The following is a 19,057-nucleotide window of genomic DNA, read 5'->3' as shown; positions in this document are numbered from 1 at the left end:
GCAGTAAAAGTTGGGTCCTGTTCAAGAGGCTCTATAGACAAGCGAACAGAGAGATAAACGCTGGCACAAAGCAGGAGCCGAGCGCGGAGGGGACGGAAGAGGAGCCCCAAGTCTGCCTGGCGAAGCCGGGAAAGGTCCACTGGGGAACCGGGACGCACGGTCCCTCCTCTCAAACTCACCCCTGGCAACGGAAGGCCCGGTAGAAGTTTCCCCCAAAGCCAGCACTGCCTCGCTGGCTGGCGTCTGTTTTTAGCAACACTTATAACTGGAAGGAAAAAGTACTTAAAATATACCACCCTCTGAGACTTTTATTCCCTGTAAAACTGTCAGGCTTCTCACTCAGCTTTCTCTTTGGAATGAAGCGTTCCGGTTTATTTTGGCAACCAGAGGGAGCAACAAAGACCAACCTTCTCAGAGCTGCATGGGTCCCTCCTGTCAAAGCTATCTGCCTCCAGCCAGTGACCCAGAGGAATCAGGGGGGACTGGCTGTCTCAGAGGAATCGGGGTTGTGGGGGGGATGTGCTCTCAGCAGTTTGACCCCTGACAACGCACAGACAGAAAACACCGTAAGCTTGAAGACATCACAAATAACGAGGTGCACTGGCGAGTGCACCACTGTGGGGACTCCAGCGTGACACGTCAGCTCTTTCTGACTCCTGTCTGTCCTATCTCACCAGAGCCCATGTGCAAAACGTGGTGCTGTGTACTTGACTTCTCCATGGGAGAGCTCAACACAAACCTGTGGGCATTTCACAGTGTGGGTCTGAGAGCATTGTGTGTGTGTGTGTGTGTGTGTGTTTTAATTGTGGCAAAATAAGCTGAATGTAACATTTACCATTGCATCATTTTTTGGGTGTACAGTGGCATTTAGTGCGTTTACTTTGCTGTGCAACCACCTCCACTCTCCATTTCCAGAACCTTCTCATCATCCCAAAGTGAAACTCCATACCCATTAAATAACTTCCTCTTCCCCCCGCCGCCGGGGCCCTGGTAACCTCTATTTTACTTTCTGTCTCTGTGAACTTGACTACTCTAGGTATGGCACAAAAGTGGAATCATGTATTTTTGTCTTTTTGGGTCTGGTTTATTTCACTTAGCATGTTTTCAATGTTGTAGCCTGTGTTGGCATTACACTTCCTTTGTAAGGTTGACTAATATTCCATTGCACTCACTAAGGAGAACACATCTAAGGAGAATACATACCACATTTTGTTTCTCCATTCCAAGGACATTTTCTATCATCAAGTGGACTCTGCCAGGAGGCCTGCATTTTACAGTAGGCCTAGTAAGCTCCTTCCTCTACATTTAGAGTATATAACACTGTAGCATTCATTTCCTTATGATCTTAATTTGCTAGGATTTTGCACATTTCACTCTCGATTTGTCTTAGGATCGCTAAGTTCCTTCAGGCCAGGAACATCAGGTCTCATCTTCCATGCACTACCCACCTGCCTCCACTTCTACCTCCAAGCCATCCAGGCTTTCCTCATAATGCAAGCCTGCGGCTAGTGAGCCCTTAGTCAACATTCCCAGGAATGAACGGAGAGTCAAGTGCTTCAAACACCCCACCTCTCGACTCATGAAATAGTAAATGAGCTCAGGAAACAAAACTTGCCTCCCTCCAAATGCTAATGCTTTGTAAAGCCACTCCTTTCATTTTCCTTCACTCTCAGCCTCAGCACTTCAGACAGCACAGGCAGACAGATGGGAGGAGACCCAGCAGAACTCACGGAGGGCTCAAGTGGTTATCTGAAAAAGTGCTATGGATTTTACATTCTCCTCTGCTCATGCTTGGTTTTTGTTTTTTGGGGGCTTTTTTTGCTTTTAATTTTTATTTTATTTTTGAGAAAGAGAGAGACAGAGAGACAGTGCTAGTGGGTGAGGTGGGGGGAGGGGGGGTGGGGCACGGTGGGCAGAGGATCCAAAGCAGGCTCTGCGCTGAAAGCAGAGAGTCTGATGCGGGGCTCAAACCCACAAGCTGTGAGATCATGACCTGAGCCAAAGTCAGAAGCTTGACCAACCGAGCCACCCAGGTGCCCCTCATGCTTGGTTTTTAAATATTAAGATATGTAACTGAGGGCCCACCGGTAAACATGTAACATGTGCATGCAAGTCCAGTGCAACAGCTGGGATTTCTAAGAGACCTCTGAGCGGGTTTGCATCCATTTAACTCAGTCTGACAGCTAACTTGGATGGACTGGCTACATAGTATCTGAAAGGGGCAAGCACTTTCTCCAGTTTGCCCTGAGAAACTGATTTGCAGTCTTGAAAAGCACCCCAAGAGACTCCCAAGAGACTCCCAAGAGACTCTTGAAAAGCACCCCAAGTGGCACCTCAGGAGTGACCTCTGTCCATCTGAAACCAGTAAGGGGTGATAAAAGGACATGTGGAGAAGGCGGGAGACCCATGGGGCAACCGGCCAACTGGAGCAGATCTATAAATATCTTAAAGAGGTTACAGTGCCTGGGGTCAAACTGTTGTCACTGACATTCTTGTCTCTGGGGGGTGAAGGAAGAGCTGGTCTTAAGGTGGTTGCTGCTCGGGACTCCTTTTTGTAAGGCAGCCTTAATAGGAGATATTCAGAAAAGGAAGGAAGCTTCTCATTTCTATAAATGTTAGGTCCTGTCCACGATTTGTCTCTGGAGGATTAGAAAAGCATTCTGCACGTGAAGCTGCCTGGAGGGGTCTTTTCAATCTCTATTTTGGAAACCATGTTTTTAAAGCCTATGTTTTGGACCTAGAATTTTAAAAGCCTAAGAACTGCTTCACAGCAGGCCCCTAGGTTCCATGAGGCCCTTTAACACCTCCCTGCACTACTTCCTTGAGATGGTGATAAAGGCCAAGGCAAAATACAGATACGTAGGTGAGAAAGCCAGGAAGCTGCAGCCTCACACTCTCTGAGCTTCAGCCTTCTGCTCAGCATCCCTGTGGGGCATCAGCCACAGGCCCACAAACCACATTCTCTCTTAACTCAATATACTCCCACAGCAGGGCATTCGGAATCTCCCTGGAACATCCAGAGGGGGCATCTTCGTGTGGACTCTCCAGGGCCTCTGAGCTGACACACCTCTCGGAGTTGGTTTGGAGCAGAGGCCCTTCCCCAAACAAAAAGCTTTGGGAGCAACCACAAGGGTGGAGCGCAGAGTTCCCAGGCGAGGAGTCTGAGCTTCCTGGGTCCAGTCCCAGCTCTGCTAGTGCCCCACCCCCAGCTGCTTCCCTCAGCCCTCCGCATGGAAAAAGTCCCCACTGGAAGACGCAGGAACTGCCTCGCTGACCTCTCAGAACCACCCCGGCTCGGACCTTCTAAGGACTGCAATTTCCTACCAGCTGAATCAGAGCCTCACTTGACCCTGGTCTCTCAAGACCTTTCTTCTAAAGAGCTTCAAATTCTGGCAAGCAGAACTGCAGCCTCTGGGCAGTCCACGGGGCACAAGAATGGAAAAATCTATAGCTAATAATAGTTCTTTGAATTACTATGGCTCTTTATTCTTTCAGAAGTACTTTTTAATCCATTACCACATTAAACAAAAGGGAAGTGAGAGGCGGGTGGGGTTGAGAGGTGTGTCAAGGCCAGACACCATTCTCGTGGCAGGGCACCTCTTAGATCCCCACCGCCCCCAGTGCAGCAGAGCCAGGCTCTAGTCCCCTCTCCATGCTGTGTCTCCACCTTAGTGGCTGTAAGCAGAGCAGCACACTGTGGGGGAGAGGCAGCCTGAGGACATGTACATAAATGGAAATGAAGCAACGATTCAGACCCATGGGGAAGCCCACACCATGAAGGAAAATTAGTAAACAGCCCTCCTCCCACCTTGTTATCTGCCTGCTAGGCTCTTTTCTCTATTTAATGGCACACAGGCTTTCAAACCCTTAAGAGGAAGCCTCATCTGTTGGATTTTGTACTACCTTGGATGTTGATCTTGGAAAACAGAAACCACCAACAAAGAAAAATATCTCCAACACATCATCGTCAGGCCAACTGTCTCCCTCCCTGGGCTGAGAAAAGAGACATCTGGTTTTAACCAAGATGGCATCCACCTACCACATCCGTGTTGGTGATCTTGGCCAGCAGATCTACCAGGGCATCACCAGTGAGCGAGCTCACGTCCTCATCCTGCTGGAGCCCACAGATGGCGGCTCCCACACTTCCAGTTGCAATCATCGATGGCGGGTACATGGCGAACTTAAAGTCTGTGAGGACAAGAGGCAGAAGGTCAAGGCACAGGAAGAATCTGGATCCGGGAGCTCCCCAGCTTGAAGATACTCAGATATAGGGTGGTGATAGATCAGCTGCACAGGTAACCCCTTACCCCACAGACACAGTCTCTTTTCAGTCTTCCTTCACAAGATGCCCTTTATTTATTTATTTGCCATCCCTGTGGCAGGTCCAGAGCTAAAATGGGAAGACTGAGGCAGGGACGGTAGAAAGCCTATCTGAGTGCACAGTGAATTCTCAGAGGATTCAGGTCCCCCAATCCCTCATTCCACAATCCTGTGAGGGGTTAGCATATGCAAGGGGCAAGAAACATAGTCTCCTCTGGGGGTCATGGCAGGAATAGAGGAGGGAGGTCTGAGACGAGTCCAGACAAGGTAACCTGTGTGCCACAGAAGTGAGACAGACCAGGGGATCTAGACGGTGGAAGGCAGGAAAAGTGTAAGTTGGTAACATTTTATAAACAATAATCCTGATGTGATCTTGCCATATTCTGTGGCAAGTCAACAGGGACTGACATGGCCCATAACAAAACAACAGATGATTTCATTAAAAAAAGAAAAAAGGGAAGTGAGAGAAGCAGTAATGCAGGAGACAGTGCTGAGGGCCAAGTTTTGCACAATCCTCAGCTTCTAACCCAATGCCAAGGGCCCTCAGAATATTAGGAGGGAAAGCAGGCACCCAGTATTAACCACTGCATCACACGGATGACTTGGTTTAGATTTTATGGTTCTTGGGCCCTAAGATCGCATTTTCTTGCTGGAGAAAAAGAGCGGTTTGCTAATGAGATGTACACCAAGATCGATCGGAGGAGCTCAAACCCTCATCCACTTCCAGTTCTCCACAAGCAAAGAGAGGGGAGGCTCCTGTGAGGCCTCAGCATGGGAGACCAAACGCCTCGGTTTCCTCTGAGCACTCCCACAAGCTCTCAGGCTGAGGGATCGAGATCAGCCACTGCCCAGCCATCAAGGAGGAGACAAGGACACCCACACCTTACTCCCGTTGCTGCTGCTACTAACTGCTAACTACCCACATGTACAGTCCCTTCCGGGCTATGTCCCAGTTAATCCACACATCCACCACATACGGTGGGCACGAATGCCCTAACGTTGCGGATAAAAAAGGGCAGACTTCTGAGAACTTAAACTGCCTTTACCAGTGCCTTATGTTGATAGGTTAAAGAGGTTCCTTCCATCACTCACTGTCGTCAGTCCTGGAGTGGGGTAAATCCTCCAGTGTGCTACCTCTGGTTCTAGCATCACTCCAGAGAGTTTACTGTACAGAGGAGTGCAAGGAGGGGGTGGGAGGGAGGGACAGAGGGAGGACATGTGTCACACTTCAAATTACAGCATAAACATTAGGTCGAAACACAAAGTTCAACCTAACATTTCCCCTTTTACTGTAAATGCCCTATTACAACAGCATATTCCATAAAAGCACTTTTATAGGTGATCCTATTGTCCAGCGTCACGTTGGTGTTGTCAGAAACACTGCTGGAGCACTGAACCACACACACACCTCCCATGTTGGCCGAATCCCATGAACAGAGCGAGCCTGGCCGCCTGTCAGTCTGTTTCTATCCTTGGCTTTCTTTCCTTCGCTCGCTCACTATTTCTACTTCTTGAGGGATGTATACTACCGTGTTCTGGCCAAAGCCTGCTGTCCACTAACCCCTTCAGTTCCTTCTCTAGCCCCATGGATGGTGCCCAAGTCGGCCTCCCTGCCTCCTGCTCTGCTGTAGGTCTCTTCCACATGGGCTCACAGGAGTGTTTCTCTGCCCAATAACCTCGTTAGCTTCCCCCTGTGACATTCATAATGCAGAGGAGGCAGCCAGCCCATGGCCTTGAGCCCACAAAGGCCCTGGGTGGGAGCATCTGGCAGGGAAGGACAGGAGGATATCCCTGGCCCTCCCTTTCCTCTGTCCCAGGCCTCAGACCGGGAAGCACACCTCATACATGCCTGTCTTTTGTCACGCTGCTGCACGCAAAACTCACTTCCAATTTTAGCAAACTAATTAACTTCTGGAAGCCAGGGGGTATTTACAGGGTGGTCCTGGGGTGCAGCAGGTGCTAAGGTTGCTGTAAGGACTCTACGTCCCTTCTTGTTTTGCTAGGAAAATGCTGAACGGCATCCTCCTAGGGATACGGTCCCCTGCCTCCTGGAATTGGGGAGCATCATGGACAAGAACACAGCTGCCTCTTGGCAGCTCAGACTGGGGAGTGCTCCCGCAGCAAGGGAAGAGCTGCCGGAAGCTGGCCAGTCACTGCTCTTCTCCTCTGCCACCCACCACAGTGGCAAACCAGGGTCTCCTACTAGATTCCTGAGCACCTGCCAGGCTCTCCTCTGGGTAAGTCCAAAGGAGGTGACATTAGAACTGAAAACCAGATCCACATTGTGGGACCTTGGGTGAGTCACTTCCTCCTCCAGTCCCTGACACTCCATCTGTCTAATAAAGGGTGGGGTTGGATCGGTGTTTTTCTGACTTCCAGTGTTGCAGCTCATTGTTGGGTCATGAAACCCATTTGTGGGTTGTTTTTGTTGCTGTTTAACGGAACAGAACAAGATAGAAAGTATCAGGAAGTAATCATGTAGTAGAAGTAAATATCCTCTTGAAAAACTTTTGTATCAGTCTGATGTACATTTATGTACATCCTGAGTTATGTTATAAAATGTATTTTCTTTCTTCACGGCTTAGGTCAAAAAGTTGGGAGACAGCAGGCTGGCTCATCTCCCAGGTGCCTTCCAGCTCTACTTTGCTCTTCCTTAAGGATCTAGAAGAGCCACCCCCGAGAAAAGGACAAGCGAGAATCACTAGAACAGAGCATAGCTTCCGTCAGCCAACAAAGTCACGAGGCATCTCTCTCCACAGACAGCAGTGCTAGTTCCTCACGGCATCAGGGGCTGCCCCAGGACTAGGCTCAGGGACAACCCCTCTCTGCTGGTGGGGAAACAGCAGAGGAAGAAAACACCAGAATAAAACATCTGAAGGGTCATGTCCTCGTACTAGCTCTAGTTAGCTAACCTCCACGCTCACCCGTGGAAGGTTTCACCCAGCCCATTCAGCCACTCCTGGAAACCATAAACTTTGGCTTGAAAAGTGTTCACCAGATCCACTTGGGCAGGGGGGCTGGACAGAAAAATCAGATGGCATGCACGCTATGACCAAGAATACAACCTCCCAGAAACATCTAAATAAAAGTACATACATGCACATGCATGTGGTTGAAGCAGGAGGATTCACAGAAAACATTTTAAACTTTCCCGCAGTTAGATGGAAGAAATGGTAAGCAATTTTATAATACTTTCTCTTAATATTATTCTATTTCAGCAAAAAGAAAATACCAAGTAAAAATCTCTTAGAAATCTCTACATGTCTTGGTCAAAAATACCAACAGGTTGTATCTTGGTGCAGAGGCATATTCAGGGGCAAGGGTCTCTCTCTAGCCTCAGTTGCCCACCTGAAAAGGTAAGAGGTGACATCCTGAGCACCCTCCTTCCTCTGCAGCAGAGTGAGAGGCAATGAATTGACCAGTGATCCATTCTGACAAAGCACAAAGGGTTCCTCCCCATTCCAGGCAGCATGGATTAATCTGCCGCCCCAGTTGAAAAGCATAGTAATATAATACAGCATGGTGCCTTCTAAATGGCTAAGTACATACTACATGGGTAGCTTATAAAAAAACTTCTCAAAGAAAGGGGTGGTCAAGGGACAGGAGCATGAAGATACTTAGGAGGACACTCTCCAAGGGCATGAGAAGGATTTGGGCCAAGCAGCTGCAAGAACTGTAAGATGGAGATGTGGAGGCCGATGACCCACCACCTACCAGCCGTGTGAAGATGGACAAGTTACCTGAACCCTATGAGCTTCCATTTTCTCACCAGCAAATTAGAAGAATAATTATACCGACCTGGTAGGGTTGTTCTGAGGACTCAACTAAAATGATCCATGTAAAAGCACTGTGCTTGGCTTGTGGTAAGCTATCAAGTGTCATCACCATCACTATTCTGACCACGGGAACCTCCAACGGAACCGTGAAGGGGAATTCTGACTGTTGGAGATTCTGTTTAGCATCGGCAGGGGAGAGGAGGAAGGTGCCCAGCATCCCTGGGCAACAGGCGGATGCTGACAGCAGGCCAAGGGCACCAAGACCGCCAAGAAGAAAGGCTCTGTGCCGCCTGGAGAATCTTTCACTGTCACTTGTGTTGTGGGTCCCAGAAATGACCTCACTGAGTCCCCGAAGCCTCATGCTGGTTTGTCAGGAGTGGGAGAAAATGAGGCCCCCATACGATGAATGGAATACAGAAGTTGGCAATGGTCTCCCCGATGTGCCCCATATCCACTCAGCTGCGGTTTGCCCAGAGCCAAAGAGCAATGCCCACATACCGGAAGCCTCTGACATAATGTTCCCCCCTCCCGGGAGGTGGTGGAGGCAAGGGGCACACCTTGGGGGAACCCCAGCTCTACTGGTTGCTTACTCATCCATGTAGCAGTAGTGGTGAGGTATTAATAAACCGTAAAACTCATCTGTTTCAAAACACTTCCTTTCACAAGTGAATCAATGAATTCTTGAGAGGTTAGGTGACTTGTCCCATGTCCAGTGCTGGGCCTGGGGTTAAGGTCGGGACTTCTGGACTGTAGACCCAGTGCTCTTTATAACTTACCAGAATGTGAACAGCTCCTCAAGGCCACCTCCCACATCCCACTAAGGAACACAGGGTGATTTTCCTATCAGAAGTGGGAGAAAAGCCCCCAAAAGCAAGCCCTAGCTCAGGAGTCAGAGACTCCTAGCCATGGCACCAGTGATCTGTGTGGCCTGTACAACCCACTTAACCTCCCAAGACCACCAGAGGCATTCTGGGGGCCCCACTGGGCTTCTTAATCTGGGCAAGGGCAGAGAGGGCTCCATATTCATCAACTCGCTATCTGCAGGTCTTGGTAAAATTTCGCTGAAGAAAGAGTCTGAGCTAAGCAGGTCTAAAACCACAGATTAGATGGCCCTGCATGTAAGTTTAGTGCAGATTGTTTTGGCTACGATGTGGAGGCCTTGAAGCAGAAGAGTGATGGCCTTGCTTCTGACCACCACTAGGGGGCGGGAGATACTCGGTCTGAGGCTTAAGACCAACAGGGAAGCCCCCCCCCCTTTCCCATTTCCCCCATCTCTCCCCCTCCTCCCACCTGCAGCAAGGTGGAAGGTTAAAAGGCCAGAATCCCAGATGCTCATTGGCCAGCAGGTGATGGCCGCAGCACACACCTCACCTACCACCCCTGGAATAGGTTCAGCACACCCTGTCCTTGTGGGGAAGGACCACGGTGACATGGAACACTAATATAACTCCAAAGGCCTAGGTGGCAGGAGGAGGGGAGGGAGACGGCTGGAGAACAGCAAGCAGCCTACTCCTCATTCATTGTCCGGCCAGAAGGGAAGTGAGATAGCCCTGCCACACTGCTGGTCCCCACGGGATGCGCCTGCAGAACTGACACTGTCGGCTGCCCACGCCACTTCCCCTCAGCTCCGCGCCCTGTCAGCTGCGGGGGCAACACAGAGACAGGAAGGTGGCTTAAATTCTTCCCACCTGGCAGCCGCCAGGGCAAACCTTTTTGGGGTAAGGGGCCAACCCACCTACCTTCTCCGGGCCCCGGTTATAATTCTATCTTATGATAGAAGGTTATGAAACGCCTTTGGGTAAAGCCAGGAAGGCTGGAAATACAGCAGTTATCATCACTGGGGCTTCACTGGGGCTTCATTGGGGCTCCAGGGCTCAGGCCTCAGGGTGGGGAGCCTTGGGCGGGGCTACTCAAGTGCATGCTGCAAAGAGCTAATAAGCAAAACACCTTGAGGTGGGGCCCGAGGCAAAAAGAGGGAGATGTGGGATACCATGCATAGCTAGGGAGGTTAAGCACCTCCACCCCACCCCCACACCAAGTTCAAACTCAGTATCATTGGCGTTTCTAGACTAACTGGAATCATCTGTTGAGCGTGAGATCCCGCATCAAGAATCCTCCAGTGCCAGAGTGCAATCTTGAGTCGTATTAAACGGTACTTCTTTCCTCATTTGCAGACCTGGGGGACTCTACCATCACACCTACGACCAGGGGGGCACTAAGGCCCAGTCCTGCTTCCCCAGGATCAAAAGCTCCAGGAAAGGGAATGCCAGGGGCTGTCAGTTATGAAGGTCTCCCTCTCCCTCCAGTGCCTTCACTAACCATGACTGGCCCAGAGAGGGACACCAGGCAGGTGGAGGCAGTCTCTCCTGCCAGAAGCCATTTTGAGATGAGTGGTTGGGGGGGAGGGGGGGATGGGGGGAGAGAAGGGCATCTCTCTGCCTTGCCACCATCTTACCCTCTAGCCCCTAAGGAAAACTGCAGCCTCGCTCCCCTTCTCATGGCCCCTCTCTGCTCTCCTGCTCTCTCTTCCCCTTTCACACACACACATGCACTCCCCGCACAGACTGAGGAACTACTGCCAGCTCTTTCACAACCAACTTATCCCATAAACTAGCCACACAGCCTAGAGGATTGGCTACCATCTCCTCCAGACCCACTGTAAGTCTGCAAGACCCCGGCCACAGGTGCCTCTTGGGCTTCAGGGCAGAATATCCAGGATTGGGGGACAAGGACAGAGGCGTGAGGTGCAAGGAGCAAACTGGACCTCCTCGGTATCACCTACCTTTGGTTCTCAGTTACCTTGTGCCTGCCGCTTGCCAGACAGTCCTAGGCACTCAACCATTTGTCACACCCTGGCCCCAAAAGGAGGCGTTTCATCTAACTGGAAGGTGTTTCCTCCAAGAAAAGTAGATCTGGGCTTTTATACCATCAGGCCATCTGGTATAAAACTCCACAAAGTGAGGATTCTATGTAACTTGGTCATTCATACAGACTCAAGCACAGATCTAGAAAGAAAAGCCTTGTGAGACACAGCCATCCTTCCTAGACTCAGGAAAGTTCTGAGGAGCCCCCTCTGCTCTGACCAGTCCACACCTAAGGCTTAGTACATGGCTGGTGGTCTTCATTTAGTTGGAGTTATTCCCTGTATCCTTTCTTAGCCCTTGCCCAGAGCTAGCTCATGGCTCCCCAAAGGCAGTCTTCGTGACTTCCTGTGCCACTCCTTGGACCTCTGTCCTCAGTGCCTGAGTTCCAGCTCCTTATTCTGGCCCCAAAGTTGGCAGCCACCCCAAGGATCTGGGCAAGAAGGCCAGAAGTGGGGGGGATGGGACCCCCCAATTTTAGAGAATGGGCCTTTACAGAAGCTGGGGATCTGCCCATGCCTGGATAATTCCACCTACCATCCCTACCCCAATCAGAGATCAGAATGGGGAATGGGTGGACAGACCCCAAAAGATCTGTCAGTCAAGAGACAAGGTCAAAGCAGAATTCTGGCTAACAGCTGGGCAATGGGGGAGCTTCGGGTCAGAGGGTCGGGGGTCCTAGGGCTAGAGAAAAAAGGACTGGTTGACCCCTCCCCCACAGTGAATCATGACAATGGAGACGAAGGGACAGCAGGGCCTGGGAGACAAAATGACAAGTCAATGAGGGATTGACCTCTAGGGCCCCAGGCCAGACAGCAAGAGAAGCGAGGAAGCAAAAGAATGGCTACTGTCTAAAAGTCAGCAAGGTATCCACGGGGGCTCTGAAGAATGGCCTCCTCAGGGCTGCAGGAAGGACAGCTTACTCTCTCATAAAGGGGCACAGGACACATTAACATGGCCATGGGCCCAGTCTGGATCTGGAAGGGCAGGACTACAGAAAACCGGTGAGAAAAAATCTAAGCCCTAGAATCAAATGTGGGTGGCTGGGAACCCTACATTCACGCCAGGGAAGGCAGAGAGTAAGGGGTCCTGTTGAATTGGATTAAGGCAGTTGCAACACTTAAACATGAAGATGGTGGCATTTTCACAATTAGTACCACAACACATGGTCTACACGTTCCTTGGTTCATAAAGTACCTCTTTGCACATTGTCTCTTTCTGGTTTTTGTTTTCCTAACCACCCTGAAAAGGCTGTTAAGATCATGTATCAACAGGTGTGTTTTGCAGATGAAGAAGCTCAAGTTCAGAGAGGTTAAGCAGCCGTCCAAGGTCATCCAGTGATAAGTAGCAAAGCCTGAACTTTTGACTGAGAACACAGAGCATATACACTATTGCATATTGTGTGATCCATTTGTACATACTTACAAATAACATGTAACAAAACATTGGAAAAAGGTAACCCAGGAGTCCCATCTCTAAAATTCAACAACTCTTAGCGAACTTGGGCTGAACCCTCTGGATACCCCCCCACCAACTCCCCCCCAACCCCCCCTCCACCACAAAACAAAAGACATGCCCAGTCAGTTCTTTACCTATGATGTCTTTACCTATGACTAAGGTTTCAGGGTCTCTCCCATGGCCACTACCAAGGAACAAAAATAGTAGAAATTGGCCAAGGCTCAGTTTAATGAGACAGTTGTCAAACCACTGCCTTTAGTTTATTAGGGAAATGCAAAGCAAATGGGCCAGTAAGAACTATGTATCAATTGTGGGATCAACGTGGTGGGTGGAAAGCTTTTAATATGAAAAAGCCACTTGCGCTTGCTGGTAAAGGCTGCAACCAATTCAAAACAGCAGCACTTAAAGGGAGGGCAGCAGAACTTAGTGCTCAGAAGGTGAGTCCTTGATGAGAGCCAGCCAGGTTCACTCCCCCATCCACCAGTTACCCAGCAGTAAGTGCCCTACAGTAAAGAGAACTCCTTCAACCTCCCTTACTGCTTATCAGGGCAGGCAGCGTATTTATCAAGACAGTGTTCCTTTAACCTATATTTGCCCCCACCCCCCACCCCCAAATTTCCTCTTGGCCTTATCTCCAAGCATCCTTTTCCTCAAAAGATTAAAGATTTAAACACAACCAGAGAGCAGTATATATAATCTTCAAAGAGCACTTTAGACATCATAAAGAATATTTTAACAGGCACTTTTTTTTTTTCCGCTTACCACACCTGTCCTCATAAACCATTTATGAGTTTAGTAGAAAAAAAGAATACACCAGCTCAGATAAAATAAAGAACACACAGCCTGGGCATGAAAACCTTGTACTCTAGATTACTTGGGACCACCCCTCTCCTGAACCCCTAAGCCCATGCCAGTTAGTACCCCCATCAGTCTCTCCCTGACCACCCCCCCAAAGGGCTCTTCAGCCTGTGTCCCCGCCCCCCACAAGGCCCCCTCCGGCTCCAGCCTGCTCCTACCGGTAGCACACAGAGCAATGAAGGTCTGCGCATGCTTGCGGATCAGAGACAACTTCTCGCTGGGCTGGGGCAGCTTGCGAAGGATGTGCTCGATGAAGTCATGAGGAGTGACAGCCGCCAGGTTCCACTTCAACTTCCCCAACACCACCAGCTCCCACTCCTGATGAGGGAGGGAGGGAGGGAGACAAGAGTATAAAACCCAAAGGCTGACCTGGTGTCAGGGACCAGGGGCTGGGGTCCGGACCAGTTCTAATGATGTTCAGGAGGATGCTGCTGGATCCTGAGGTGGGCCCATTTGTCCAAGCCCCCCACCCACCCCCCAAAGCCTGGAAGTCACTGGCATCTCTTCTTCTGCCTCAAATGTGAGGCTCCACCAAAAATAATGAGAGCCCAGGTAGCTGTTGCCAAGATTCTACTTTTTCCTCGTTCTTTTCCTCTTCGGCTCCCCCCACCCCCCCAGCCAACATGGACTTCCATGCAGTCCTGTTGGCCCCCCCCCACCCCCCCAGAAAGCTGAACTTACAAGGCACTGCCAAGGTCATTGTGGCCCTTAGATAGTAATTTATTGTACAGGTCTCTATCGCTGGATTAATAGTCTTTTTTAATCCTCAGGGGAAAATGATGCACACAGATAAAGCTCAAAATAAGGTTCCTTGGCTCAACTCCTTGGCAACCAATTTACTTGTAATTGGTGCCAATAAGTGCCACTTTTCTCAGCTTTAAAACTTTCCCCTCGACACATAATGCAGAAGTCTTGGGGAAATGACATTCGGCCAGGAGAGTGCCCTTTCCCTGGCACTCTGGGACATGTTCCCTGGTGACATGTTTCATAGGCCTCTGTCACCGAGACTGGAGGACCCACCAGGATGGTCATTAGCAACCCCATGCTGCAGCTGGAGGTTGAACAGGGCAAAGTGAAGGTGCCTGGGCAAAGTCATGGAACCCCTCAGTCCAAATGCTGAGGGGGGACAATATGACCCCCTCTCTCATGGACTTCTCACCATTGGTCCACCTAGTGAAAATCCTTTTTTCTCCCTTACTGAGATACATTTGGGGAATTGTGTTCAGAGTCCAACAGGCCAGAAAGGAAACTTTAAAACTACGTGCGATCAGAGGGAAAACAGGCCTATCCATTAATCATCTTCAGAAGAGACAGGAAGAGACCACTGTGCCAGTGCACGCTACTCTCCCATTCACCCTAAGAACCCCGGCTCTCTTCCATTTGCTACACCAGCAACCAGAGCCCCAGTCCCCTCCTGTAGCACTAGGTGGCTGTGTGATCTGAGGGGACTCCCTTCCCCTTCCAGAGCCTCAGATTTCTCATAAGTAAATAGGAGGATTCCTGTACCTCCCACCTTCTGGGATCAAGAGACAGGGAAAGGGGGTCAAGGCAGGGTGCTTGTGAAGCAACATGAATTGGCTTGGCTGGTCCTGGAAAAACGGGTGCCAAAGAACACCACGACCCACCATCACGTTGAAACAAATGAGCCAAATGGAAGATTCATTTTCCTGGTTTCCCGTTGAGAAAAACAAACTGGTGATGAACTCTAACGACTTTTCCTTTACATGCTTTAAAGTCCCCCTTGGCTTTTTACAGAGGATTGGGGTTTAAAAAGAGGAAAAAAAAAAAAAACTGGTAAAATTACTACACAACCAGTGTCTTCTAAGATGGCTTGAAATTCCAGCCCTTTCTTCTCACAGGGGAGTGTGAAATAAACCACTCGTCTTGTACTATTATTAAAGGAAGCAGATCTCCCAGAAGAAAGCACCTTTCTGGGCCTCCCGGACCAAACCAGAAGCAGCTGAAATCTGGCAGCAGTTCAAAGGTGAAGTCATTCATGCCCCTCTCTACATTCCCCGCAATTCCTCCCCCATCCTTGCACATGTCTGCCACTAGATGGCAGCACAGCCCCAGAAAGGAAGGCCTTTTCACAAAGAGCTCAGTTCTGGGAGCCAGTCCTAGCCCTGTGGACTTTGTGCAGGCCTTCCCAGTAGGAAGGGGGAGGGGCGATCAGAAGGAGGTGGGGGAGGGGGCTCTTCCAAACAGTGCGGAGAAAAGGTGTGCAGACCACAGAAGGTGGGCTTGGGAACCACTCTACCATTCCACACTGCTGCCACATGGACGCCTTGAGTGTGAAGCTGTGGGGAAAATGAGTTAGACTGGGTGGGGAAAAGGTTTGCTGTTAGAAAACCTGAGTCAAGACAGGACCCCTGTCACCATACAGAGGTCATCGCCGGCCTCCCCGGGAACCAGGCCTCAGATTCCTCCAATTAAAGGACAAATTCTGACTTGGCTCAAACGTCAGTGAGCTGATATTTAGTGAACAGCTACTATGTGCAGGTATCTTGAAAATTTATAGATAGATAAGACATTACCTTTGAACTCTGGATTCTTAGGAGACGCACCACAACACCCTTTTACCACGGGAACACATGCCTACCATGTGGGAAGTTGAGCTATTTTCTCAAAATTCAGTGGTTGAAAATTTGGAATTTAATTAAAATGTGATCACCGTGTTCCAAGTCTCCCCTACACACACCCATGCATGCACACACGCGCACACACACAAGTGCAAATGAATTCCCCCAACACAAATGTCGCGGGGATCTTATTTGTGGATGTAGCCTCAGGGCTTAGCATGGTGGCTGGCACACAGTAGGAACACAAAAAAATTCGTATTAAAAGCGGTATCTCCTAAAGTGTGAAAATCCCAACGATGTGGTAATTTGGGATCCTAAGGATTCCTTTGGGGAGCAGTGGGCAGAAGCTTATCAGGACAGGAGAGAGCAAAGAAGGAAGGAAGAGCAGAAAGGGAGAAAAGAAAGGAGGTAGGCATTACCAGCAGCTCCTGAGGCTTGATGGAGTTGTCGGTGTAAATGCACAACTTCTCTGCTGTCAAAGGGATGGTCTCTTTGAGCTTGGAGGCCAGGAACATGCAGACAGCACCCAGGAGCTGCAGATGGGTCTTAGGAGTTGGGACCCCAGCCAAGAAGCGGTCCAGGTAATTCATGGCCAAAGGGAAGACCTCCTCTTCACACTTCTGTTCCTCACATACCTACAATGGGAGTGGGGAAGGGTTGGGGGGTTGAGGTAATAGTGTCAGGAAAAGACAAAAAAAAAAAAAATGAAAGGCACAACCTATGGAAACAAGCAAAAATATTTAATTTTTGAGTGGGGAGGGGGAGGGGAGTAGGCTATGTGATAAGAATAAAGAGAAGGAAAACGGGGTAAATCTAAATAGTCCATCCGTGCTGGGGTATTCCCCAAGAAGGTAAAAAAAAGAGGTGAATTGAACATCCGAAGCCAGGAGGCAAACAAATGCGCAGTAGCCGCCCGGCTCGGCGACGCTCCCTTTGGCTACTGACTTCTTTGCTCACTCTAACTCGCTCACACTCTCTTTTTTGGATTTCGTCATCTTTTCAAAAAATCAATAAAAATATTCTGGAGGCTCCGGGGGTCTTCTTCTTGGTCTCATTCGGATCCCCGGACCCTGCTCTATCATTCCCGACAATTGGAAAAAATGTCCGGGGGGGTCCCTGCGGCCCAGGCGCCGCTATTGGGGGGGTGGGTGGGGAGAGGTGGGGAAGAGAGGGGGAGGGAGGAGAGGAGGAAGAGCCGCAGCCTCGGCGGCTGGACTCGGGAGCATGGGGAGACGGTTTCAAAAAATAATGAAAAATCGAAGAAATATCCTAGAAAAGCCCTTTTGGCGTGAAAACCCCAAAGAGGATCCAGGCTTCCCGAAACGGAGGTTTCGGGTGCCGGAAAGGTCTGTATCTCGACCCCTGGGGCTTTGGATCCCGAGGGGAAACTTGGAGGGGTGAGCGCCGCGGCAAGAGTGTCCGGCTGCGGCCCACAAGGGCAGAAACTGGGGATCGTGGTGACGAGCTGGGGGAAAGCCGAGGAACGGGGAGCCTCCAGAGAGAGGCACGGGGGACTCTGACCTCTCCTTTAGGGGTGCCCCGACATCTCCCCCCACACACACCTCCTCCCCCCCCCCTTCCTACCCCACCCAAATCTCCGCAGCGAGGAAACTGGAAAGCCAAACTGTAAGTAACCTTCCTGAGGTGGGGGTTGGGGAAGAGGGCACTATTACAAGTGGGGTGGCCGGAATAATGGGGTGCGAGGAGGGAGCGGGCGACGTTTTCCAGCCTTTCCAACCGGAGTTTGCAAAGCAACATGGCGAAACCACGGCAGGTCCAGAGCTGTGCATACGTGGGCACACGGCTTGCTCGGCAAAGATTTGGAGCAAGGGTAAAGAAGTGGTTCTTTTGGGTTCCCCTAAAACACATGTTTCTTCAATGCGACTTCCGGGGCTCCTGAATTCTCCGGTTCTCTCCTCCTCCCTCCTCCCCCTCCCTCTTTCTCTCCCCCCCCCCCCCTTAAGTGCCAACGCGGAGTCGCGACCACATGCGGGGACCTGAGGCTAGGACGAATTTTCTCTGGCTTTTGGGGGGCTGCTTTTTGGCTTTTTTTACGTTTGGGTCCCGATTTCACGCTCCTACTCCCTTCTTCACTGCGCCGAAAGCAGTGGCGGCCTCGCAAAAGACAGGTCGGCTGGGGGTGGGAAGAAGAGGCAGCCACATGCAGGCACACGCGCGCGGGATGCTCCCCCACCCCCGCTCCAGGACAGCCTCGTTTATCCCAGATTTTCCTCCTCCCTTCCCTATCCCCTTCCCCCTCCCCCAGTTAGCCTTGCATCCTGCAAGGAACAGAAATGAAGCCACGCGTCTCGCCAAAGGGCTCGGGGTAACCTCGCGCACAGGAGCGGGGAGGCGAGCGCGGAGCCTGCCCTCTCCAAGTTTTAGGTTCCCTGCGCTGGGGTGGAGTGGGGTGGGGGGAGCGAGTATCCTATCTGCAGACCTACCTCCAGCATCCAGGTGGCCACCATCCTGCGCATGTAGGGCTGGATGTCCTTCTGCACGCATTTGAAGTAGGAGCACTGGGGAAGGTAGCGCTCCTCGATGGTGAGCAAGTTCTGCAAAACGCGGTCATCGTAGAGCAGGTTGGCGTCCGGCACGGCCCTGCGGACCGGGTCCACCTCGCAGCACAGCAGCTCCATGGCCAGCCGGGTGCCCGCTCGCTCCCTGCTTTCTCCGGACTGGAAAATTGGGGGTTTTTGGAGGGGGGAGGGGAGAGGGTTCCCCTTACCTCCTTCCTTTGGCTAGGTAGGGGGTTTTCGGGAGAAAAGTTATGGGGCAGAGAGAGAGAGAGGCTGGGGGAGAAGAGAGGAAAGGGATGGGCGGTGGGAGAGGAGAGCCTCGGGGGCTGCTGACTCTGCCTGCCCTCCCCTTCAAAGTTGTCTCGCTCTCTCCCCTGCTCGCTCTTCTCTGCTCTGAGAGGCAGTGACGCAAACTGGCTGGGCAGTTAGTTCTCCTCCCTCTCGCCTCGCTCCCCTCTCCGGTTCCTCCTCCCCTTCCCTCCCCTCCCGTCCCTCCCCTCCTCCTTTCAATCTCTCCCTCCCTCCCTCCTTTCCCCTCTTGTTATTAAGGAGAACAGCAGCTGGCCCGACCTAACTTCAAACGCGGTCCCCCGCCCCCCCACCCGTCTCCTTAGCTCTCCGAGGCCCTCTCCCTCCATCCAGCCCGGCATGCCAGGGGCCCCGATAGGGGAACCCACAAAAAAACC

The 19,057-nt window shown here is 51.0% G+C and overlaps 1 protein-coding gene across 1 annotated transcript in view; it reads right to left on the bottom strand.

Annotated features, from left to right (window-relative positions):
* The window catches only part of CCND2 (cyclin D2), a 30,797-nt gene extending 11,993 nt beyond the window's left edge, over positions 1 to 18,804 (bottom strand). The window contains exons 1-4 of the mRNA XM_042945556.1: positions 18,297 to 18,804; positions 16,272 to 16,487; positions 13,432 to 13,591; positions 4,040 to 4,188 (exon numbers count right to left, since the gene is read on the bottom strand). Coding sequence (XP_042801490.1) covers positions 4,040 to 4,188; positions 13,432 to 13,591; positions 16,272 to 16,487; positions 18,297 to 18,491 — 720 coding nt within the window. The 5' untranslated portion in view covers positions 18,492 to 18,804. The remainder of the gene's footprint in view (positions 1 to 4,039; positions 4,189 to 13,431; positions 13,592 to 16,271; positions 16,488 to 18,296) is intronic.
* Positions 18,805 to 19,057: the final 253 nt, after the last annotated feature.

The sequence above is a fragment of the Panthera leo genome, chromosome B4 (assembly GCF_018350215.1).
Source record: "Panthera leo isolate Ple1 chromosome B4, P.leo_Ple1_pat1.1, whole genome shotgun sequence".
Lineage (NCBI taxonomy): Eukaryota > Metazoa > Chordata > Mammalia > Carnivora > Felidae > Panthera > Panthera leo.
Note: the sequence above shows the minus strand (reverse complement) of the source record. Positions and strands in the feature narration are given on the sequence as shown.